This window comes from Micropterus dolomieu, linkage group LG02, assembly GCF_021292245.1.
Source record: "Micropterus dolomieu isolate WLL.071019.BEF.003 ecotype Adirondacks linkage group LG02, ASM2129224v1, whole genome shotgun sequence".
NCBI lineage: Eukaryota > Metazoa > Chordata > Actinopteri > Centrarchiformes > Centrarchidae > Micropterus > Micropterus dolomieu.
Genome location: NC_060151.1, coordinates 23,622,467 through 23,647,732, shown reverse-complemented (window position 1 = coordinate 23,647,732; position 25,266 = coordinate 23,622,467). Strand labels below are relative to the sequence as shown.

Here is a 25,266-nt window from a genome sequence, read left to right as displayed (position 1 = left end):
TTCAAATCTAGAGCACTAATAAACGTCAACACTAAACACCTAGAGAGCTGTAAGATAAATCATTTTTCTCTAGGGTGACATTTATTAACAAGGTCCAGTAAAATCATAGCAATATATAACCAGTTCCATAGTTTGAACTGTACATATTATGTATGTGGTGTATGCAAAGTAATGCTAGTTAACAGAAAAGTAAACAGTATCACATTCCTTACTCCATTTCAAGAGTATGTATTTAAGGACAGGTGAATTGTGTTTTTTACTTTTTTTCTTAGTTGCTGTGAATGACATGGTCATATAAGATATTTTAAATTTGGTTAATTTCATAGTGTCACTGTTACAGTAGATGACCCTCTCTAACTAGTACATACTGTCCAATGGCACTTCGCTTAACTCAGCTTCCTGGTCACTCCATTGGTGATAAACTACACTCCCTTCAGAAGTAGGCCAGCAGGTCAGGCTATATAAGTTCAAGAACACTAGTGTGAACAGTGTGAAAAGAAAAAAATAAACTACAAGCAGAGATTCAGTGATAACTTTAGTGCCACAAAGAGCTGCATCAAGTATACTGGATTTGTGCAAAACCATCTGTCTACAGGCACTTTTTTATTCTACACCAACTTGTCTGAACTAATCTAAAGTTGTTCTTTCCATTTAGTATACTTACTTACTATCTTATTGAACAGTTTTACAGTGTAGCATATTGATTCTTTCTTTGTAAATAACGCTAAAAAACAACTTCAACTATCATGATACAAGATGCTGAAGTACTTTACTAACACTAATTTGACTACTACTATCACCAACCATATGTCGTGCACGTGTTCTGTACTTAACAAACAAAACGTCTTTCCCTCTTTTTAAGACTTCACATGACACAATTTCCTTTAGGGCATAGATAAAACCATTCGTTCACATAATTCATGCATGAGAGATCAAGCATGACTCAGGGCCCAAGGCATTAATAAAACACAAAATAGGTTGTGCAGTATAACTTTCCTACACCACTATGAAAAAGTCAGAGATCAATAACTTACTAAATGACAAATCCAAGATTCTACAGTAAACCATCCTTTTATTAAACTCTCATTTAATGCAACAATTTAACTCAGGGCATATATGCAGCCACAGCCTGCGAAGATTTAGCATTTTGATGACATTCCTATTCCAGAGCTTCAAAATACAGTCATAGTTGTGTGATGCTGGTCATCACACAACTGGTGAGCAACTCTTGGTCTAATTCTTGGGGTTAAGATTCTTGCTGAAAAAGCACACTGATGCTAGTTCTGGAGAGAGAAAGAAAACTATTTCACTTTTTTCACTTAGATTCCCCAACTGCACTAGGGAATCCAAAGAAAGAAACTACTTGCCAGTCGCTCACAAGCTGGCTTTTGCTATCCTTGAAGCTCTGACCCTCAGCTGGGTGTGTGTCCCTACTGAAGCAACAACTTGGATCAAGCCACAGGATGAGAGATATTAAGACTTGCAACATAATTTGACACAATCTAAATAACAAAGTGAGCTGATCGATCAGAGGTAATCTCAACAAGATGATGATATGCAGCTTATTCTCATCATTGAACCTTAGTCGGCATTTTATTCATGGATGCTTTTGAATTCAAAGTAGCCTCTAGACATGAAATAAAGTATGGTATTGAGACGTTTATGACCTGGTAGCCTACTGTGGTGCCAAAGCAGCAAGTTGCAACAGTATTTTGTTCCCGTGTGTTTAGGCTTGCAGGGGGGCATTGTGTAAGCATGAGAAAATGATTACTCCAGACCACGTATATCCATTCTAAGTCTATTCTGGGCTGACCTCTGTCCGAAGTCTCCTTACACAATATAAAATCACAGCCAAAAAAAAGGGGAGTAACCTTAGTGAAATTCATGGGAATTCAAGCGTACACTTTTGGTGGGACCACAGGGGCTTCACAGATGAATTAAATAATTTGTGCGACCTACTCTCCTGATTTGTGACTTCCTTCATATGGCTTAGTGCAAACTTGCCTTCTAATGTTCTGCCTATTATCGTTGTGTCACTGAGATAATAACCCAAGGCCTTATCATGTTTCTCAGTGTCTGGAAGGGTTGACTGTCATCCTCCTCCCACTTACTCTCTTACTCTTACTACACAGAAGAGAAGTGAGTAAGGTGAAGAGAAGAATTCAATGAAAGTTAGACATAGAGAGAGACAGAAGGATGGTACAGGATAATGGGAAAGACGCTGACACAGAGAGGAAACTGAAACTGCTGCAGAAGTAACTATGGTGGTAGTAACTGATAGCAATCAAATTTGAGTCTTGTGTGGAGCAGGCAGTGATCATGAGACAGGAATACACACTGTGGATGCCAACAATCAGCAATGCTATTCGACAGATGGATCAGAGCGCTCCTGGCCTAGACCAGGCTAAAAGCTCATGGTCACGTGATCAGTGGATTAGCCTTAGCCCAACTGAAAGGGGGAGGAGGTTAGAGTGCATGTCACCACATGCTTCCTTCCTTATCACTTCCATTTAAACATGTTTCCCTTTCTCAGACAAAGACAAATAGGGGGATGAGGGGAGATTCAACTCATATTTTGTTCATAATTTATTTTACATTATTCACTTTGATCATTTTCACCACCGACCAGAAGCCCAATGTTAAAGACAATCATTAATGCATAAGTGACTCGGACACCTTTGACTCACGCTCAGTCAGATCAAAACCACTGCTCTAAACTGCTCACTTCCAGCTACTCATGATGTCAATGCTGAGAATATGTCTCCTGTGCTGTCCTTCCCAAATAACGCCCCCTACTTACAGTGTTCACATTTTCTCTCATCGGCCTTTCCAGCCTTGCTGAACTCTACACTTGTCTGGCAGCAGGGAGAGAAAAAGTGAGAAGCACATACGAGTTTAAGGACATGCCATGCTGTGAGCACATGGCAGAGTGGGCTTGTAGGATAAAACACTGGGTTCCCCTGTCTCTCCTGCTGCTTCTCCTACATCTGGGTCTTTCTGACAGGGACACTGTGTGCCAGCCAATCCATGCCTGGCCAGCACGCAATGTTCCTGCGCAAACCCAAAACACCCTTGCTTTGTCAAACCTGGGAAAACCCTCCCTGCAGTGACAGAGGGAGCAGGCAGGGTAACATGGTGCTTGCCAACAGGGGTAAATGCTAAAAGGCATTGACCGTTACTTCCTGTAGATTACGTCTTCACAGAAATGTTTTATTGATTGAAAGAGCACACATGCAGACACTACCAACAAAATGGAAGAAACAAGGAGAACTGACAAGGAAGAAGACTCTTCAGCTGTGCACTTAGAAGCTGAAAAATCAGTCTATAAAATATTTTATAAAAACAACAGGTCGCAGCTTCCCATAGCCCAAGGTGATGTCTTGAAATATTAGCATCTAAAACCAAAAGGTATTTAATTTCCCAAGATATAAAACAGATATTGCAAAATCCTTAAGTCCTGAAGTGACAAAATGATGAATCCATTATGAAAATTGTTGTTTTTAATTTATTGACTTATTTCAAAAAGTACTAAAAACCCATCCCAAAGCCAGACAGGAAGGTGCAAACTAACCATTCATTTTGCTTGCAGCCTCAAAGGAGGAACATTATCACAGAGGGCATTATCACAACATGTAACTCTCAATTACTCGGAGCCACAAGGGAAAAAGTCAACGCCAGCTTCACTGTAGGACTCCAGAAGAAATGTTGCAGGTTTGTCCAAAGGAAAACACACAAAGTCTTATCAGAGCAACTTAGCATTCAGGGTGCAACAAATGAGAGAAGCTGCGTATCAGAAGGTGCAATCAAAGCCGGTAGCAGCAGATTTCTCTTCAGTACCATCAACAGTCTGGTAAACCCTGCCCGAGCTGCTGTTTATGCCACCTCTGTAGAGGTCTGTGAGATGTTCTTTAAGTATTTTGTAAAAAAGAAAAAGAAAAAAAAAGAAAGAAAACCTCAAAGCATCAATTGCTGCCGGCTCACTTCTCACTCCACCTCGCTGTTAGATGAGTTTACCCTTAGGTCATTGTGTCCAATAGATCTGTATCCAGCCATTCCTTAAAGAACCTGGTTTTGATCAAACACTCCCCTGTAACTACCGTCCTATAACCACATTAGCTTTGGTTTCAAAAATTGTTGAAAAGGTGGTTGCTAAGCAACTTTTAGAAAAAATGGATAGCAAATATATATTTGATAAATTTCAATCTGGCTTTAGAAAGAAACCACAATAACAGAAACAGCCCTACTCAAGCATAACAAATGACATTCTAATACTAATGAATTCATTCAGCAGACTCACACCAACTGGGCTGGCCTTGGTGACATTATCTTATCTGGTTTTCATCATACATATCAAACAGAGTATTCAAAAGTCATTGTTGACAACTTCAGTTCTTCAACTGCTCTCATGTCATGTAGGGTCCCGCCTGTACAGAATGATATTTATATAATATTTTTAAAATGTCAAATAGTTTATTGTTGTTCTTTTATATTTTCTTTTATCTCTCTATGTTTGACAAGTTCTTGAACTTCTTAAGCTGTTTTTATTGCATTTTCTGTGTATGAAAATGTATTTCTATTTGATTTGCTTGTATGGTATTGTATTGCATTTTGTGAAGCACCTGGTTTTAAAAGGTGCTAGAGAAATAAAGTTTATTATTATTATACACACACACACACACACACCCAACACACCATGTTCTTGGAAATGACACAGAGACATCAAAGCACCTGTGACATTTCAGTTCTGTTTGTAAGCAAGCACAAACACCAGTGTCTTGATTCAAAAGTCGATCATTACAGCTTTGACAGTCAGCTTTGTAATGACCTTTATGAACCATCCTTTCATGCTTTTCCAGACCACATATCAACACGTCAATGTAAAGAAACAATGAATCCTGTGTTGCAGTAATGCACAATAAGAACAGCTAAAATGAATGGCACAGACCTGACTGGAATGACCAAAGATACTCATGCTCTATCAACATTCAACTCAACTTTCAAATCTATGATTCAGCTTTGGGGAGAATATGACAAAGGGCACATGAACAGAGCTGGCAGAAAAACATATTTCTTCTTCTTCCCAAGCCATATCGAGTGCAAAATGACTATAGTATAAAGGCTTACTGTGAGTCTTTTTGAAGCTCTAGAGATTATAGTGACCTTTTGGTGAGTGTTTTGGAAATCTCACATATTGCCATTAGGACTGCAACTGTATTTATGTTATTCAGTACTATTATTGTACTTAATGGTTGTTTTTAGTTTATTCTGTATGACGTCACTCCCATGTTCTTCTTATAGTATAGATTTTTCTAAGAAATCTGTATATCATCTTCCTAAAATGTATCATATTATTATTGTTATTATTATTATTATTATTATTATTATTATTATTGTGATTAAGACAGTAACTATATGTAATATTTTTAACTAATCAATAGAGTACATTTTTTAATTTTACTTGAATAAACCTAAATTGGTACTGGCCAAAACTGAAAAAGTATCAACCATAAAATGTACTTAAACTACCAAAAGTTAAAGTACCCGTTCTGAACAATGTTTAATTCTGGATATGTTGACATTTATGTTACAGCTGGTCCAGTACAAAGTAAAAGATTTATCTCTGAAATGTGAAGAAAAAGCATTTCCTCAAATAAAGTGGCTCAGAACTGCACGTGAATACAGCAGGACATAAGCGTTGAGCATGTTGCCAGTGCTAAAGTGTGACAAAGACAGTCACTGAACATATTTAAGCTCTCAGCCAGGCTTTCACCTGTCAAACGTCTGAAGCATGCCAATTACACCATTTTTAGACTCCTGAACGCGGAATAACGATTATTAGAGCCAAAGCCTGTAAAACTGTGTGTGTGTGTGTGTGTGTGTGTGTGTGTGTGTGTGTGTGTGTGTGTGTGTGTGTGTGTGTGTGTGTGTGTCGTTGCCGCAGGTTATCGTTTTGTTCACCTCGGCTGAGACTTAACGCCTCATGTAGGTTACATTAGAGTGACGCGAGTATGGAGGGAGGGTTGCCCCTATTGAAAACATGTAGGTTTTAGAAAGACACCACTATGACAGCGAGTAAATTATTAGTTAGTAGTAATTATTAGTGAGTAGTGCTACAGCAGTGAGAATACAATAAGGCATAAGTCACAGGCAAGTCTCATGCGAAAAGGTGACTGTAAACTGAATGGCACCACAGACACCCTTTTAGTCCGTGAACATTATCATACAGGGATTCCTCCGTCTGCGCGCGGAGAACTGCCTGTTGATTCAAACCCGGTCCGTTGGGTCCCAAATTCCGTTGATAAAACAACAGAGAAGGGAAAGTAAAGAAGTAACACAGAAACAAAATCCAACAGGAATGTCATGCATCCAAACGGGTTTCTATGTGCAGAATATACAGACGGAGGAGCGATGCCGCACTCGCAGTTTGTTTACAAAGCGCTGTCAGAATTTCTTTCGCAACGCGGACCGTCAGTTGGACGAGACGAGGACGTTCACCTCTTCAGACAAGACGCATTCAAAGTCACAGATATTAAACTGTCACACTTACCTCTGAGGAGCGACTCAAGCTGCTGTCCTTTTTCATAAAATACGGAGAGAGGCTGCAGCGACGTGAGAAACCTACAACAGGAATCTCTCAGTCAGTCGTCTAGTTTCCAACACTTCGCTGCAGTTTCTCTCTCTCTCTCTGACACACCGCCCACTTCCGGTGGTTCTTGACTATCTGTTAGAGCTAACAGTTTCTCTTCATTTGTGTCCTGGAGATTCAGACTAATGCTGGATTCAGGCTGAAGGAGGCGGTAATGACAACTGACACAGTAGATCTGTTATCATTTAATTAGGCCTATTCTCAGTGAATCTGCAGAAACTTCATATAGGCTACGATTATTATTATTATTATTATTATTATTATTATCATTATGATTATTATTATTATTATTGTATAGGCTATAGCCTATATATTTTTTTTATTTGACATTTATTTATTACATTTTCACATCACACATCACATTGTCTGATATGTCATCTGCACAATGTTTTTTGATTTTGAATGCTTTTTAAACTTTATTTTGTGTAGTCCTAACTAAAAATTAATCAACATCCACAGAAAAAATCAAATAATTTAAAAATAAATAATAAAATTTAAATAATTTTAAATTAAGAATAACTCGAAAGCACTATAATAATAATAATAATAATAATAATAATACATGCGTTAATGAACTGCTCATACACAAATTGAGAGAGAGAGCCTCATTGCTGCAGGTCATTAACTCGGCCTCACTTTTCTCTGACTCGCTGTGATCAAAGCTGTTTTCTGATGCACATTGTTAGAAGCAGACCGGTTGACTGGATTAACTCTTATCTGTACAGTAAATCTATCCAACTCAGTGCATCGCTCCCAAATCTGGAGAATAGCGACGCCTTCTGGTACAACACTGTGTTAAATGTTACAAAAATCACATTGAATCCAGTATGGACAGGGGGGGAAATTTAGAAAACAGTTGAAAAGTTTGTTTGTTTCAAAGTTGGGTTTATCATTTGTAGCTGTAAACTTGTTTTAGATACATTAATTCACACAAATGTCGCAGATATGCACAGATGTGGTAACAGGGACCAAAGGTAAGCCTGCCAAAATCATTTAGATTTCGAGGACAAGTGCTGCCATTGCTGCAAATAACAGAAACCAAACAGCCACTATGTGGACACTTGTTGATAGCTGAAGAAAATATGCATGTCACTTCTGTTTTATATATATATTACCTTATAGTTCAAATGAAACTACAAAGAGGGATCAAAACCCTCATCCACCCTCATCCACAGTTAATCCTTGACTTGGGTGAAACAATGTGAAATACTCCATTACAAGGTAAAGTCCTGCAATCAATATTTTGTTTAAAAAATAGGAGTAAAATGTACTTAAGTACAAGTCCTTAAATAAACAATTTATTAAATATTGTTATATATAAATTAACATATGTTGATAAACTAATGTGTAAACAGTGTTTTATTGCATTAAGTCTGCCAGATCTATAATTCTAAAAATGCTTTATCATATTTGGTAGCTTAAATTGTAACATACTGGCATCTGAGTTTATCAAATAAGTAAGTAAGCAAGTACCTCAAAATTGTAAACAAGTACATTCCTTGTAGAAATTTGCTTTGTTATAGTATCTCACCAGAAACGAAATGTAAAATTCCAGATGTAGTTTTGACTGTAATTAATCTGAAGTCTCCTGCCATGCTGCAGGAATGAATGACCTCATTTTCCAATATCCATGTCAAAAAGTCATAATTTAAATTAGCAGTCCCTCTTTCTTTCAAACACTCATGCACACACAATCAACCATCACCACACTGCACCCTGTTGAAGCTTCATTGATTCTTCAGATTGATTGGCTGCAAGCAAGAACTGAAGGGTGACAGTTGCTTCCTCAGACAGCTGAGTCAGCAGATGCTGACGGTAAAAGCTGCACTTCTCCACACGCCCACATCTCCTCAAACCAGTCTGTGTTCATTTCCTATCAGCGAGACAAACAAGACACACATGACCCAGAGAGTGAGAGAGTAGCGTCGAGCAAGGCAGAGGCTCAGTAATGCAGAAACTACTTCTTTACTGTCTGTGTTTATTTAGCTGCTTTATCACAGCTGGCACATACTCCCCAAAGGACTTTCGGGAATCCCAGCAGTCAAACTCGTGCTGATCACATCAGTGCCACGTTATAGCCAAAATGTAGTCGAGGTGCACACATGCAATACGTGGTTTCCAATAAAGGAAGTCCAGAGACCCTGTGTTGAAAGATTTGTCATCAGGGGCAGAGAAAGACTCTGCTTGTTGGATTCAAATTGAAAATAGAAAGTGCAATGGCAGGTCATCTCTTATGTATATATATATAACATTCACATCCCAGCAACTGCAAAAGAAATTGTTAAAACCACTGGTAAACTAATTATTTTAAATCATAGCAGCAATAACAGGCCCCTGTGTGTTTCATCTCTAAGGGCCTAAACCTGTAACAACAGTTTGTCACAAATAACAACAGTTATTTCTCACTCTTTATCATCACACTCATTGTCACATCTAAAACAAGCTTTCACGTATTTCCCCTACAGTAGGCAGTGCCAGACCAACTGGGGCTCCGAGTTCCTCATCGAGATAACACCTTTATTGCTTGCATATTCTTTATCACATATTGCTTTATTGCTTGTCTTAAATCTTTGGAGTTCCTTTTTGTAAATGGTCTGTTGTAATGGATTTCCCCATCTACAATGGTGCATTTCAGTCTTTCCTGATGCTGATCTTCAGCCAGTCCTAAGAACATTGTACAGGCAATATTATCTGCCTTTGCTTCATCTTCAGAATGAATCCACTGCCATGAAACTCATTTTAGACTTCCTCTGACTAGATTAGAAAACTATGTCTGTTTGTTCATCTGTGAGAGTTGAGCTCAAAAGTGTCAGCTTGTCACTTCTTGTCCAGTTTGGCAGCATAACAGTGTCCAGAATCTGAATCAAAAACAGTGATGTCTTCATCCAGCATTGTTTGATCTCTGTTCTGTTACTAATCATCTTTGTCTTTATCTGCTTTATATCTGGAATGTTGAAGACCAGATGTATATTCAAACTCAAAAAACAGGATGTTTTAATTCCACATCAATTGATACATAAATCACTAAATGATACATACATGTAAATAAGGTGTAAGGTGTAGGTGTAATAAGTCTGCAATATGTTTCGTATGCAGTGCCGTAGTATTCTAAAATGTTGGCTGTTAAGAATGAGTGATGATTAAAAGTTCCTGAAATAAGCCTGTTCACAGCAGATATTTAGACTTCAAAATTAGAAAAAGGACAGTTGTTAATAACATTGGCTCTATTCAAGTGTCTTTGAGCCGTGACTGTGCGATTGTGAGTCAGCATGCACAAAATACTAGAAACCAAAAACTGAAGCAGAAGAATGGAACTCAGCCAACAGTCATATTATTTACACCTGTGCATGTCCTTCTGTGACGTGTCAAAATGCCTTTAGTGAAAAGGCCTCTTCGAAAGAGCGTTTAAGTTGAAAAGGGTAGTGGTGTACTCAGTGGATAAATCTTAAGATGCTGGTGCTCTACATACTCTTGGTCCAGTGTGCTCTTTTACATAAAACTTTGACAATATTATTTCTCAAAATAATTTGAATAACTCTAAAATTAAAAAGTTGAACTACTCATTGCAATGACAAACTAAACAAACATTGAGCTGAGTAATTTTTGACCCAGGTTACACATCAAGGAGTCTTTTCTGCTTCACTTGCTTTGCTTTCTTCCATCATGTTAAATCTTAATTTGTCATGAACATAAAGTCCAGCCAAGGCTGCTGTTTCTAACTGGCTGTTTAATAAGTTATTCATTTTTGGTCTTTGTGGATGCTGCCGGCCTACTGTACTGTACTTTTCTGTTTGTACGAGTTCACCAATAGTTTGCAAATTACGTCTTACTGTTTAAGAGGTGACATGGTAATATAATGTTGTATACAATGAGGACATCAATCATTTCAATCTGCTAAACAGTGCCGATTCCTATTGGTCAGTTACGGTTAAACAATTTGAATTCGCGATTTTTGAGCACATTTGACATGTTTCTATAATTTACTTGCAAGTCAATAATTACGCCAATAGATTACTAGACTACTATTAGTGCTAACTTGTTTTTATTGCCTTCTTTCAAATAATGAATAGTACAACATATTTCACAGAAAACCTCTTGAATTTCATGGCATGACAGACAAACATGTGACCTGCATTAAACTCTGACAGGGTTTACTCAACTGTATGAAAGGTTAAAAGTCAACCGCTACACACCTCACTGTGTACACTCTGTTAGAGTGAAATATCTTTCTTAAACATCCATGGTTATTCTGATAACAAGTTTGTCCTACAATAAACAGCTCATAAAATGATTTACATTACATATCTGATCATTTCAGGTGAATTCAGGCACAACAAAAATTAAAAAAAATGCTAATTTCAAAAGCAAGTGCAATTCACAAGATCACAAATTACAGTATTTAAATGGGAGTAACAAATAAAATGTTTTCAGAGCACCACTTCTACGTGTTATGCTATGTAATTTCTAGCTCGGGGAAAACTAGCTCACCGGAAAATAACCTCAGAAGTGTCTTAAATTCCTTGTCTTTTCTTCTCACTACAGTTTTTAATGATTCAAACTGCTCTGAAAAAATATAGGAAATATTCCATTTGGAGAAAAAAACACAAACAGAGACCCATTTAAAATAAAATCAAGGTATCGGGAAACAACTGTGACATTCCATTTGGCAGGGACTAAAAATGCGACAAAACATATTGAAAAAGACCAATAAATGCATAAAAATAGGTCAAAGTACAATTCCAAAGCGCCATAGCTTATACAACAATTAAACCCATTACATTTTCTTAGTCAAAGAAAAGAACACATGAATTCATAACCATTTAAAAAGTCAACAACGCAAAAATACACTGTTCTCAAAAAATACAATCCCAGACATTTATGAAGATGGGTAAGAACTGAACGGGAGCAGGATGCTGCTTAAAATACAACCAGTCTAATCTTTTTTAAAAGAATATCTTTCAAAATCATTCAATTTTCTATGGTGTGAAAGTGATTCATTTTTACATAGTAACAAGAAACACACTGTACAGACAGGCTGTGTGCACAGAAGGAAGAAGAAAACATCAAATCCTCTGTCACAACACAATATCAAATCCCAACAAAGAAGGGAAGAGAATGAAGAAACTGGGCAAATCTCTTTACATAGGTGATGCTACATCCATGTCCAAAGTGAGTGAATCTGTGGAAGAAATCAAAATAACAGCTATTATTATTATTATTATTATTCCTATTATTCCTATTATTATTCCTATTATTATTATTATTATGTATTTATCAAGTTGTACAGTGTATTTGTGTGTACTTAAATACTTTTATCTTAATGAAATATTTTGGTTTAGGGGTTACAGTATTAGGAAATCATTGTGTCTATGAATATCATATAAAGTGCAAATATCTGTGTGTATGTACACAATGTGTGTATGGACTCACCCAAATGTCCTGGATTAACTTCACTTTCATTGTGCATCAGGGAGTCAAGGGTGCGGGGCGACATGGGGAACAGGTCACTGGTGTTTCCAGAGTTTGTGCTGTCGAAAAAAAAAAAAAGAAAACAGAAAGGACAAAGTGAAAACCATTTTCCCACTTTCCCACAAGTGGTAAGCTAACAGCCACCTACTAATTTGTGTTCGTCTCCATCACACTGACTGCAGGGTTACCATAAGTAAAAGGGCTGTGATTCTGCTGCATTGTTTAATTCATACTGTATATCAGTGGTTAATGAGTGGAAAGGTCACACCAACATAGAAAGATAATTCAGCATTCGTGTCAGTACGTAAAGTCATGCCCAAAAAAATAAAAAATAAATAAAGAGTAGATGGAAATGGGATGGCTCTGTGGTAAAATATTTATATATGTATTTAAATATAAATCCCAAAATACATTACAAATGAAACCAGGAAAGGCTGGGCAGATGTTACATACTGGTTCCTGCTTCTATTTTGGTGAGTGATTTTATGTTTAAGAATGATGTTAATGAAAACTACTCTACAGTCAATGTCACTACAGTTGTGGGTTAGCAGAGTGGATTAAGTGGATTGAACAGACCGTTATTCAGGCTTACGAAAGTAAAATTTCCTTATTTTTGTTTCCGTCTTTGTTTAAATAGACATGGCTTTTGCCTTGCTTGTTTTCTTATGGAATTACGAATTATTTTGGAATTATTTTCATTAATAACACTACTACTATCCGAAATCGCTTTTCAATTTTCATCAAACAATCATAGTGAAAATACTTTGGACTGTTGAATCCAAACAAATGGATTTGGTCAAAGAATTTATGACACAAATGCATGGAAACAGAGTGTGACCTCAATCAAATGAAAAATTGATGAAGGCAGGGAGATGCTCCTCTATTAGGACCAAGAAAAGTGGCAATGAGTTGGAAACACAAACAGGAAGTATGTAGGTAGGGGTACTGCATCAGTGTCCCTGAAAACCACCCCTCAAACACACAAACAAAGTGACAAGATGCACACACAGCCCTACATGCCACCACCCCCCAAGCGCCTACCCTGGGAATCCGTTCCCAAGCAGCTCACTGTCCGGCAAGTCCATGAACACGGAGGGACACCTAGGGAGACAGGTCAGGATCTCACTAAGCAAACCTCACAACGCCATCAACCCCACTACCAGCCAAAGCAGTCATGGCTGACTGGCCTGTGCACACACTCCTCTGATCTCAGCTGACCTCACACTATCACTCTTTTTTTTTGTATATCTCAGATATCCAATACCAATACAACTTATGCGCTACAGATATATTTGGTGTTAAGAAAGGCAACATGAACTCCATGTTTAATCTGACCATTTTCACTATTTTAAAATTTTAATAAATATTAGTTTGCCTAGAATTTTAGTTTAGGTTACTGTTTTCTAGATTCTTTTGTGTGAATTCCCACTAGTGTAGACACAACCTGATCCCAGGTGTGAACTGCAATCTGTCGAAACTGAATCTATACATAATCTGCACGTATCTGGAGTCAAAATACTTGGTCTGAACAGGGTGATGGCTCCTCCAATGACAGAAATGACTCACAGTGAAAGTGAAAATCATTTTTGTTCTCTTTTCTTTTAACATTTTGCAACACTTGCCACAAAAAAAATGTTAAAAAGGAAGTGCAGTTTTTGAGAAGAAACATTCAGGGAGAATCTCGTTATATAATCAAACATCAACAGCTAGTAATAAGAGCTAAGATCCCTGGGTGGCATAAGAAACAAATCCCATAAATTCTTATGACTTAAAAGGTAAGGGAGGAGTGACTTACGGGGTAACGCAGATGAACTTTGTCTTCAAGTATGGCTGAATAGCTGTGAGGGGGGAAGAAATGTTAGCACACACACAAAAATAGTGACTACAATAAAAATGTATACACAGAAGTATGTGTTGTAAAGAACAAGGCAGTGACTTACTGCCCGTAGAGTCTCCTCCCATCTCAGGTTCAGGAGCTGCTTCTGGCCTGCAGTATTTCCCAAAAGCTTCCTCTTTGGGAATTTCAGGGTACAGATACACCAGAGGTGAAACCAGGATGTTGGTAGCATCCATAATCTTGTAGCCCATGATTATGTCGGCAAAAGACATGCTGTTGAGCTGCTGTTTGGTGTACGGCTCCACTGATTGGATTTGGGTCTTTCCTATAAACATTCAAGGAAGCTCAGTGTCACAATAGAAAATAAAGTAAATTCCGGAAATATTATAAGTTAAAAAAAAGAGATATATACAAATACACACCACTGATGTCTTTCTCTACCCATGTAAATGTTATGCCCCCCTCCTTGCTGCTTTCACTGAAGCGCAGCAGAAAAGTGCCGGGAGGTTTTGGACTGAGAAGGGCCCTCTCCCTTTCCTTACTGATAAAGCCCATGATATACCTGTAAAATACATGTCAAAACACTTTATATAATACAAAAGGCAGCCAACAAGCAATTCTGCTCAGGGACTTTACTTTAGACAAAGGACAACCTCTTACCCTTCATTCCACAGTGCCAGGATATACTTCTTAACCAAGTCAATAATGTTGTCCAGCCACACCCAGAAGGAGAAGCCTTTGCCAGCCATGTTTTCCTGTGAAGAGGATGGATAAAAATAACTCACATTGAAGCAAAACAATGGTAAGTTGGCAGATTGAACCATATGGCCATATGTGGTTGGTAGGTGAAGTACCTTACAGAACTTGGCCCAAGTGATCTGACAGCCAGAGTAGTTAACACAAGGCCCTGGATGGACATTTACAGAACAACATCACATATTAATATATGACACAGTGCAATGTTTAACGTTTTTGGAGACTTTTAGGCATGACACCTTACCTAGTAATTTCTCAGCCAGTGTGGTGAGCTGTTCAATGGTCAAGCCTCTCTTGGTAGTGGAGGAAAACTGCCAGCTTAGCACCTCAGCCACTTGGTCCCACGTCCCCACTGGAGGCTTGGTGAAGAAGTTCACGTTCTGTACAGAGACACCCAAGCCAACATAGTTTTAAAAACATAGACAGACAACTGTAATGTGTAAGCACTCTACCCCAGCAGAGTTCAGTCCCTTTCCACCAGAGGGTGCTGTCTTACCTTTGGGTGGTTAGTGAGCATGTTGTACCACAGGATCGAAGCCCAGGCGTTGGGCATCTGGCAGATGTTCGAGATGACAACCACAGGCAGGGAATGAGTCTGCACAAATGGAGGGAAATGTATTTCAGTATGTTTATAGTGCCTTCTTCTTTTTTTAAAAAGCTTGTTTATTCCTTGCCAACATTTACTCTTGCACAATGATGAGACATTGGACAGTTTCTGCTTCAAGAAGTTTCATTGTCTAGTAATGACACTTCTTCATCGTAACTTCACACTAACATTATTTACACCTAGACAGTATGCTGCTGTTCTTAGCACAAGATATTTTGATGTTCTGATGAGGGTCGTCCTTTATCCAGCACGCAGAGTATGACGGGTCGCTCATATAAATATGGTATGATAATTATATGATGCACTGAAATGAAATAAGTAAATCATAGTGTGTAAAATTCGTTATGTGAAGCCCAAGAAGATTTAGTGTGCAAACAAATTAGATGTGGCCGAAGGGTTAAAGTTTAAGTTCTTGCTTTGCGTCTTACATCTTGCTTATATGAAACAAGAATAATACGAGATTAACTAGTTATTAGATTAATCACTCTATAGATAATGCACAGAGGCAGCATTGCATTGTCTGACTCATAATGCAAGCAATCTTGTCTCATCATCTTGTCTTCACAACAAACACATATCATCTCTCAGGAGAGACCTTTGTTTTGCCATGAAAACAAAAATAGTTTTATAGATATTGTGGATGTTGCTATTGAGACGGACACAGTGTTTTGACTCAGCGTCTCACACAACTGTGGATGGAAGCTCTAAGGTGCATTGGAGTTTAGAAGAAATACGTAATGAATGATACAATTACATATGAAAGTTCACTTTGTCATAACATACTACTAAAATACCAGTGTCTGGGTCCTGCATATTCAACAACAACATGTTTCTCACCCACAGAGGATAAGGGGAAATCAAACTTTGCTTCAACAGATATACTCAGTGCGAGTTACCCTGCCATCAGTGGATTAACTTGGGTCAGGCCAATAACTGAGTTGACGGAGGAGGTTTATCTTTCAGTAACGGCTCATTCAGAAGCTTGAGAGGTGACGGAGGACTATTAATTAACAACTACTACTAATTAAAAACTCAAGTTTGATGACTTACTTTCTACAGGGTCTCAAATACCAACATAGTTTTGTTGACTTCTGGTGTTACATGAACGTTAAACTGAGAATACAGCAATGTTTCATGGAGACATGATACCGACCTCCAGATCGATCTTCAGACCTTGGTGATAGACTTCTGTCTCAAAAGTGATAAGATGGAGCTCCTCTGTCACAATCAGAGAGGCCTAGAGAAAGCACATTATTCAAACCTCTGCAAAAACTGCACGGACTATTGATGTGTCTCACAGGGCATCCTTATACATAGAATACTGATATCAAACAATGTGCGCATTAAATTACATTATCCCATCAAGACTTAGTACTTACATCGCTATTGGTCCGGCCACCATTACCACACCTCTGTTCTCTAAGGGTCTGTAACAAACAGGAAGTTAGTGCTCCATAGCAGGATTTTATCATTGTCAACCACCAAGTGGTTTGCCTTTATAACTCACCAAGTGTTTAAACTCTGCTGACAGGCTGCCATTGTTGGATTCCTCCATGTTCATAACTTTTGTGTTGGTGCCGAGGATGTTAAACTTTCTTGATCTAAGAAAATCAAGTACAAGCACAAAGTGAAACTCTTTTCTAAAACAATAAACAGTAAATTCTTAGGTTTGAAAAAAAGTGTTCTTAAAGTTGTACCCTCGAATTGCAGCCACATCCCCAGATTCCCTAAAAAACACACAGTTGAATCAGTACAGAAATAATTTCTCCTCCATTAAATAAATCTTACTAATCAAAAATTAATATAAATGTTAGAATCCAAAGATTTGGAAAAAAAACTCACTTGTCAATGCAAACTTTAATTTTCAGCTGGTAATTGAGTTCAGGAAACTTTACCAGTAACCTGGAAAAATTAGACAAAAAATACTGTGAACATTCATTAGGTGTCATATGGGACCAATAAAACATTGCCATTAAAATGTATAAAGTGTTGCAAGCCTGCATCTTACCTGACTTTATTTGTGAACTGCACTCCTGTTTTTATAACCAGAGGTCTGTCTGGGTGCATGGGCATACATGGCTGTCTTTCCACCACAAAAGCACTAGAAGACAGAGCAGATCATGTTTCAGAGAAGTATTCCAGCAAACATTGTAACAACTTACAGTTAAGAGAAAGATCAAAGGGCCCTTTCCTATTAAATCTTAGTTTTCCTTCATAGAATGGAAATGGCTCAGATGTGATCACATTTGCTCAATGAAGACTGTGAGATGCATCTGAAAGCTCCTTATCATTAGTAAGTAGAATTCTGAGCTCAGAATCTCTCCACCATAGACCGTTCCTAAAGGTTTGATTTGACTTTATCATTAGATTATTTTTCTGAAAAGTGTCTCCGTCCCGAGACACTCACAGTTTCACATACATACCAACATTTAACTTAACAACAAAACAAATACTACAAACATATATATCTTCAGATATTACGAATAAGTAGCTGCAGCGTAATCAATTAAATCATACACTGAGGCCTACCCAAACTCTGATTTACACATGCAGTACCTCTTCATCAGGTTTCTGAACAAGTCCACAATCTTCTCTTCCAGGGCTGGCCGGTGCTGGATGATGGGGTCTCCTTTGTAGGACACCTTCTGTTGAAGCTCCTCCAGCTTCTTGATCTGCTGACGAATCTGGAGCTGGGACTCAGCCAGGGATGTTATCCTAATTAGAAAATTATACCCAGTTTAGGTTAAATGTCTTGATGAAACATGCCACTAGTTAATACTGAACAAATACAGCAGAAATATTTTAGCTGATCTCTGTATAGATAAACGGAGATCACCAAAAAGGATAAGAACAGACCAAAGTCTGTGTTGACAAAATAATCTATTCACGGTATGAAAGACAACCACATGCACTTGTTAGATGCTATAATCACAACCATACTTCTTATTATGACTCTTTGTAGCAACATCTTGAACATTTGTGGTCAAAAGATATTTTTAAGTGAAGCATTCAATGTAACCCATAGACCTGCAGTCATCAAAATAAACATTTAAACAAATTAACTTGCGCAGAAGGAGGAAATACTTGTGCCGAAGGGAAGGAAAAGAAAGAAATTGTGGAAATATTTCTCTTGCAGTAAGTGATGGACAGATAGGAATGGAGCAACAATGTGGATTGCTTAACATTTGCATCCCTGGTTACCATGTTTCGAGGCGGTCCAGGCAGATGTTAGGTGGACCTCCAATACAGGCAATTTGCTGCCTTCTCTTCCAGTCTGCTAGTTCTTCATCTGTCAGGTTCTTCTGGACATAATCCATGGCGGTCAGCAAGCCTCCCATCTCTGTCACAATTTGCTACAAGATAACAAGCACAGTGCATCCGTTACACATGGGCATAATCAGTTATCACCTATATATGGTATAGACTTTCCATTGTTATTTCAATGATTAAAGGATTCATACAATGACTGTGCTAATATTCAGGTGTTTTGTTAAGAAGTCAGAACAACCTACAACTGAGGTTTTCAAAGTGTGAGGCGGGCCTCCCCAGGGGGACTCCTATCAAAAGGAGATCACATGGAATAGCCTACGTGTGTGACCTGGTTAATGAGAGAGTTCAGAGATACAGTAGGTGAACTGTTTTTCCCACATTATCAGAAACTAATCAATGCCTTACGACAGACCTTTTTTTAATATATTTTGTGTAGTCTGAAGTTATGTCAAACAGCAATAGTAGGCTATTTTGCCTCAACTTGTCTATGAGATCAAATAACATAATCATGATCCCACAGGCATCCAGGAATTGAGCGAAACTAAACAAGTAAACTGGGGGGGGGGGGGGGGGGGGGGCACCTTTTTCCAAGCTTTGTCTGAGGGGCCCACAGTCTCAGACTTTGAAAACCCCTGACCTACAACATTTAAAAAGGGGCTCCAATTTATATTATTTAAATTTGTTGGTATAATTACTATCAATAAAGTCACCTTGGTCGACGTGACTGGTAGCTTTACCTCTGTACCGTATCTTAGTGTTCCTCAAACTCTAAAGCATTATTTTCCATGAACCCAACTAATAAAACAACGTAATTACTCTTAAAATATTCATCTACCATGTGTCATGCCAAAACACTTCCTCCAGTTTTAAGAAATCAAGAAAATTAGTGTTAAAAAGACAATAGTGGTGGCCTAGCATGTAGCATGGTATTTTTGATTTAATATGAAAAAGCATAGAAACCCACCCGCCTGAGTTGGTCCAAGGCGCTAAGCATTTGCTCGAGCTGAGCCATCTTCTGTCTGGTAGCAGCTGCTTGGCTATTCCCATTTAGGTCCTGGGACAACTCTGGACATGTCATAGGTCAGCAAACAAACCTGATTCAGTTAATCTATACCAAACAATAAATGTTCGTCTGAGACTAAATTAAATACTTTCCAACATATTAATACCACTGCTAAAGTTAAGAAAATATTAATTAGAATATACCTCCTTGGCTTTTCAACGTCTTGTAATTGAAGTCAAAGTCATCCTGCAAGTTCTCGAGCATTTTCATCTTCTGTTCCATATCCTGACGAAAAAACAGATTTTTATATTTATGGCAAGATAGACTCATTTTGTCCAAGTTAGACAGTGTTCAGGATTCTTTCTACTGCGCATTCAAACCCTTAATCTGATTGAGACTAACCTGAACTCGCTTCCTAATGTCTTGAAGGTTGTGCTCCAGGATCTGCTGCTTCTCGGTTACTACTGTCCCAGTGGGATGGGCTGCCTGACCATCCTGAAAGAGAATAAAACATGTAGAGCTACTGTTTCGACCCATTTATGACTTGATTTCTAAGTGAATTGTGATTTGGTTTAAAAAGGTATACTATATCACTGCTGTACCAACTACACTTCATGAGCTGAAGCTCTTTGATGTAATATGATGGCTACAGTTAGATAAATGCATATTTTCTTTACCTGTGCAGCAGAGGTGGCAGTCTGTAGCAGTCTTTGCTCCTCCCATAGACAGCGGGCAACAATGCGGGCAATGTCCATCGGCTTCTCCAAGTACTTGCTCTGCAGATGTTGTTTAATCCTGCGCAGGTTATGCTGGTAGAGTACATTGTTCTCCTGCAGGAAACGGCTGTACTGCTGGTCTATTTCTCCCAAGAGGTTGTGGAACACCAGTGTGGCGTGTGACTCCTTATTGGCAGCATAAGCCCTTGTAAAGGAGAAGATAACATAATCAGGATATGATTGCTTCTAGTTCTTTCTAAGATCTGGTAAAAGGTCACAACTGCTTTCTGGATCAAAACATCCTGTATACCACTGGAGGGACATTACAAGGAGAAAATCTTTTGTTTGACAATTCATGTATCTGAATCCAGGTCTACATCAAACTTCACAGTGATAAGACAACCTGTGAAAGCTGACTAGGTGATGGTGGCAATGATCTTTGGAGAAAGACCAAATGCTGGATGCCAGACACTGTTATCTTAATATTACAGAATTGTTCAAGTGCCCTGTGTTACATAATATGCAATGGATCCCTGTAATGGTGTCATGAGGAAAGTAAAAGGCATGAGAAGGAGGAGGGTAACAATGAATGTTAAAACACAAAAGCTTTCTGTGTGGCGAGTCATTGTGAGCGGCCAACTGCCAGACTGGAGGGAGTGGAGGATAAAAGCAATTTAATGGCACATGTTAGCAAACAGGGGAAACAAAATGTGCCATTTCATAACAGAGAATTCAATTATTTCTCACCAGTCTTGACTCTCAATCCAGGGGGCAAGGAACTGCCGTAGTTCCATGGGGAAACTGTCACTGTACAAGTGGTAAAGTTGCTCCAGATACCTGGTCTCCAACTGCTGTAACTGGTTCCATTGGGCCATCCTGACATACACGTCCTCAAACCTACATAAAAATAGCAGGGGTAACAATATCAATTAAGCAGAAGAATATCCATAGCACATTTCTAGGAAGGCACATGCTGCTAAATATTAAAAAATAACAGTGTTAATGCATTAACAGAACAACTTTGACATTGACCAGAGAGAAACAGCTAAATGTCAGGTTTTCACTGAAAATGATGAGAGGCCCTCGGGAGGCTTCCTATTCAGCAGAGTAACTTCCTGTTCAGCGAAACACTACGCCTCCACCAAGAAATACAGGCTGACATGAACAGCTGTCAAGATGCTTAGCAAATAGTAATTAATGATCTTTGGCTGAGGTTTTGCCCCAATTGTCTTCACTAGAAACAATGAAAACCACACTTCCTTTTCTTGGATGTTGAAAAGCTATTGAAGGAATGGATTTGAAACCAGAGAAACATATTCTTCGACATATATATAAGACTAGTTTTTTTATCATTTCCTCCATATTAATTTTCTGAGGGGCACAATGCAACTTGAACAAGGTACTCTCATCTTGGTTCTGCTATCCTTCTCATCTTACCAACAGCAGGCTGCACCATTCCCCTGAGGGCTCTATACTGTACACTAACAATAACCAGACATGCAGTAAAGCCAACAGAAAGTTGTCTCCCAGCATTCATATTAAATGAACAGCTGAAGCCTTTGTTTAGACTCTTTTACATAACTTTGAGATACTGTCATCATCAAAAGTCAGTAGTCACTACTTGTTGTACACCAACTTTGCACAATACTGTTTTAGGAAGAATTTAGATAAAGAACAGAAGATCCTAGGTAACGCAGAAATGGCACAGATATCACAGACAGCGCTGTTAACATTTTGAAAAAGTTAAAACGAGAACCTAAATTTGCATTCTACATTTGTCCATGTTTCTGCCTCACTCATGCTGCATTTGAGAATCTCCTTCATTAATTAGTCAGTACTCCTCACAATATAATGAAATCCTAACCAAAACCTTAACAATTACTATAAAATTAATCAACCTTTACCTTACACAGTGTCTGAACGTGTATACTTTATTGCAAGATTATAGTTTAACTTCTTTTCCCACCACAGAGACATTCGGAAATATTGTAGCATAAAAAGCACAGGTGTAACTAATAACATTAATGATAGCCTCACACCTAAATTGAATGAAGCCATTACCAGTGTTATTAGGTACACCTGTGTCTGACAACTCAAAATGCTCAGTGTGTAAATGTATTATCTATTGTAACGGACTTCGATAATATTGTTCAAGTATACCTAATAAACTGCTAACTCAGTGTAAGGTTCTATCTCATATGTTTTGAATAATGGCAACTTCAAACAAAAACACACTTGTGTTAAGTTTCACCTAAATAAATTGTCAATTTCCCAAATAACCCAGAAGAATTTAGTTAAATCAATTATTCTCACTGACATTTTGTGGGTAAGGTTTTTTTAAGCATGTAAAGCACAAAACAGTAATTGTCCATCCAACTCGACAGTTTCCACGTGACCCACGTTCCTCTTTCTCTGATATATGAAAAAGGTGCATCTACATGGTGTGAATTCCTGGCCATGTGAAAACCCTGAGAGGATGCGGAGTCATCTTCAATAATGTGAGGATTCCTTTCATTTTAGCATAACCTGAATTAGTACGGCCTACTTATATTACTTATTATTGCTGCATTAATTCTCTGATACATTAAGAAGCCAGACTTGCCAAGTAAATAGGAGACCAAGAGGCTCCTTAAGTTAAATTTACAAACCTCTTGGCATAGTGTGACTTTTACTGTATAATCTATTTCCACTACGTTCTCTCTTTTAACATTGCTTTTAATTAAATATTTAAGATTTTTCTTTTTATTGATAACTTACACTGCACTGTAACTTTTACTGTCCTGTTTTCTTTTTCTTTGTTTTTAGCTTTTTATCATTGCTTTTAATTAAATATTTCCATTTAACTCTTTTAACCCTGATTGTAACACTGTAACTTTTATTATATTTTATGTTGCTTTTAAACTTTTTTATATTTCCCTGTTGCTTTTATGTTTTATGTAAAGCACTTTGAATTACCTTGTTGTTAAAATGTGCTATACAAATAAACTTGCCTTGCCTTATGTTCATCATGACTTTTTATTTATTCCATTGAATTACAAAGTTATCGATAAACTACCCACAAAAATCAAGTGGCTGGACTGTTCTGACATATGGTAGAGTCCCTCTGTGAGTTCTCAAGAGTATCAATTAACCAGTGCGTACAGTTACAGAAGTGTCACATTACTCTTTTATTATTAAGTAATAATTATTTTAAAACAATGTTTGGCATTGAGTTAAAGCCACATACCCACTGGCTTCTAGCTAACAGCTAACTAGTTTATAGTTTACAGATAAAAGGGAAATGTTAATTTGGAAGGCAAGTTCATACATTCAATGTGTCCACCAAATCTGAACATATTGGCTGGTGGTCAAATTACATTAGACATTCTGTCTCAATGATAGCCTTGGGGATCTTTTGAAAGATGCTAATTTTTCACATATATTGATCCGAACTCCACATCTTTAACATTTTTGTCTTTGTTTGAACTTTGAAACTCAATCTCATTGTAATAAAGCAGCCATTGCCAGAAAATTGCCAGGCCAGCCAGATATGTGGTGTTAGTTTGCAATGCTCTATAGTAATGTGGCATCAACAGTAAAGCATCTGATAAAAAATCTGATTCCTTAAAACATGTCACTGATATTCCAGGAAGTACTTCCTTGAACAAAGAAAGCAGTACCCATGCTAACTTTATTGTCTCTGTATACACAGGTGACAAAAGAGTAATATTATAAATGTAATTAGGTCATAACCTTCTCTACTTCATGCCAGTCATGCTATGACTCTAAAACATTTCATTTGTCACAGTCAACAGTGTAGTAGTCTGTTTCACTATGACTTCACAGCTATACTATCCGCACTAAGGATGCTATTTTGAAAAATCAAACTCCTCTATTCACCTCAAAATTAGGATTTTGTCAAGGTCTGGACTTTTAATCCCTAAAAGTCAAATTTGTGGAATGGAAGATTTTAATTATCCCACTGTGAGGTAGGGTGTCAACATGCTGGCCTGCAGATAGGATGGAGATGGGCGTGACAATTTAAGGCAAACACAAAACAAAACTCTATTTCACTCGGTCCAAATATGCATCTCTGTAAAGTTTGAGCCTTTTTCACTCCGGTTTCACAACTGACGCATTTATGACCATTATTAAAACAGGCGATCTAGATATCACATGAGCAAACTAGAAAACATACATTCACAAGACCCAGAGCCTTGGTTATGACATTATCAGCCCCATACGGAGCAAGAACAGTTGAGTTAGCTAATGTTACATGTAAAAACGTAGTAACTAATAACACTTTCATAACTTATGTAACACCGTGGACACAGAATGTTTTCTCCTGCATGAATAACTTATAAGTTAACCCAGTCATAGTACTGCAAATGTATTTCAGAAGCGTTATGGATAGAAGAGCTCACCATGCATAACGTTAAATGTTAATATAAGCCAAAAGCAGAAGTCGTTGTAATGTTAGTCGCTTACCAAACTCGTTGGCACTCCTTTGGAAAGTTTCTCAGTAAAAAGACTCTGCTAAAAAAAACAGTGACACAAACTATCAGAAACGACTTTTGTAAAATGTGACTACTGAAAAGCGAGGGAGAACACACGGAAAAAGATCGTAACCGTGTATCTTTTCTTGCCAGCACACTTCTCCGATGCGTGCACAGCCCTTCACACCAAACACTACATTGCAGTCTTTCCGGCCAGGCAAACCTGACAAACTGCTTCAATGACAACTCAAACAACCAATACTAGTCGTCAACTCTGCTGTAGCCAATCATAATGCAGCTTATGAACAACAGAGGCGGGACTTTAGTCGGGTTCGATTGAGAGCGTCGTGTTTACTGCTGTCGCAATTGCGCTGTTCCACGTAGCAGCCCCTCCCTGCGGGTGGCCCACAGAGAAGCACCGTGCTCTTGTTGGCTGCAGAGGGAGGACGAACACTTCGACGGAACAGCCAGCCTGGAAGTCATCTGA

The 25,266-nt window shown here is 38.1% G+C and overlaps 3 protein-coding genes across 7 annotated transcripts in view; all 3 read right to left on the bottom strand.

Moving 5' to 3' along the window:
• Positions 1-6,791, bottom strand: part of stat5a (signal transducer and activator of transcription 5a) — a 56,967-nt gene extending 50,176 nt beyond the window's left edge. For all 3 annotated transcript variants that reach the window (XM_046034355.1, XM_046034345.1, XM_046034335.1), the window contains exon 1: positions 6,548-6,791. The gene's annotated coding sequence lies outside the window, so the exon portion shown is untranslated. The remainder of the gene's footprint in view (positions 1-6,547) is intronic.
• Positions 1-25,266, bottom strand: part of LOC123967290 (zinc finger protein 385C-like) — a 611,432-nt gene that overhangs the window by 351,432 nt on the left and 234,734 nt on the right. The window lies entirely within an intron of this gene.
• Positions 10,672-24,976, bottom strand: stat3 (signal transducer and activator of transcription 3 (acute-phase response factor)). 3 transcript variants are annotated; one of them, XM_046034268.1, is made up of 25 exons: positions 24,913-24,976; positions 24,772-24,819; positions 21,052-21,201; positions 20,266-20,509; positions 19,991-20,083; positions 19,792-19,873; positions 19,550-19,650; positions 18,517-18,668; positions 17,872-18,030; positions 17,324-17,416; positions 17,158-17,217; positions 17,013-17,042; positions 16,823-16,916; positions 16,695-16,742; positions 16,469-16,552; positions 15,205-15,303; positions 14,953-15,088; positions 14,807-14,859; positions 14,613-14,707; positions 14,375-14,514; positions 14,056-14,277; positions 13,911-13,953; positions 13,157-13,216; positions 12,077-12,174; positions 10,672-11,825 (listed from the first exon to the last, which is right to left on the bottom strand). In XM_046034268.1, exons 3-25 carry the CDS (start codon positions 21,177-21,179, stop codon positions 11,785-11,787), a joined length of 2,355 nt encoding a protein of 784 aa, XP_045890224.1. In that variant the 5' UTR covers positions 21,180-21,201; positions 24,772-24,819; positions 24,913-24,976; the 3' UTR covers positions 10,672-11,784. The 3 variants fall into 3 exon arrangements, with proteins under 3 accessions (XP_045890224.1, XP_045890216.1, XP_045890206.1); XM_046034260.1 differs by lacking the exons at positions 24,772-24,819; positions 24,913-24,976 and adding an exon at positions 22,209-22,351; XM_046034250.1 differs by lacking the exons at positions 13,157-13,216; positions 24,772-24,819; positions 24,913-24,976.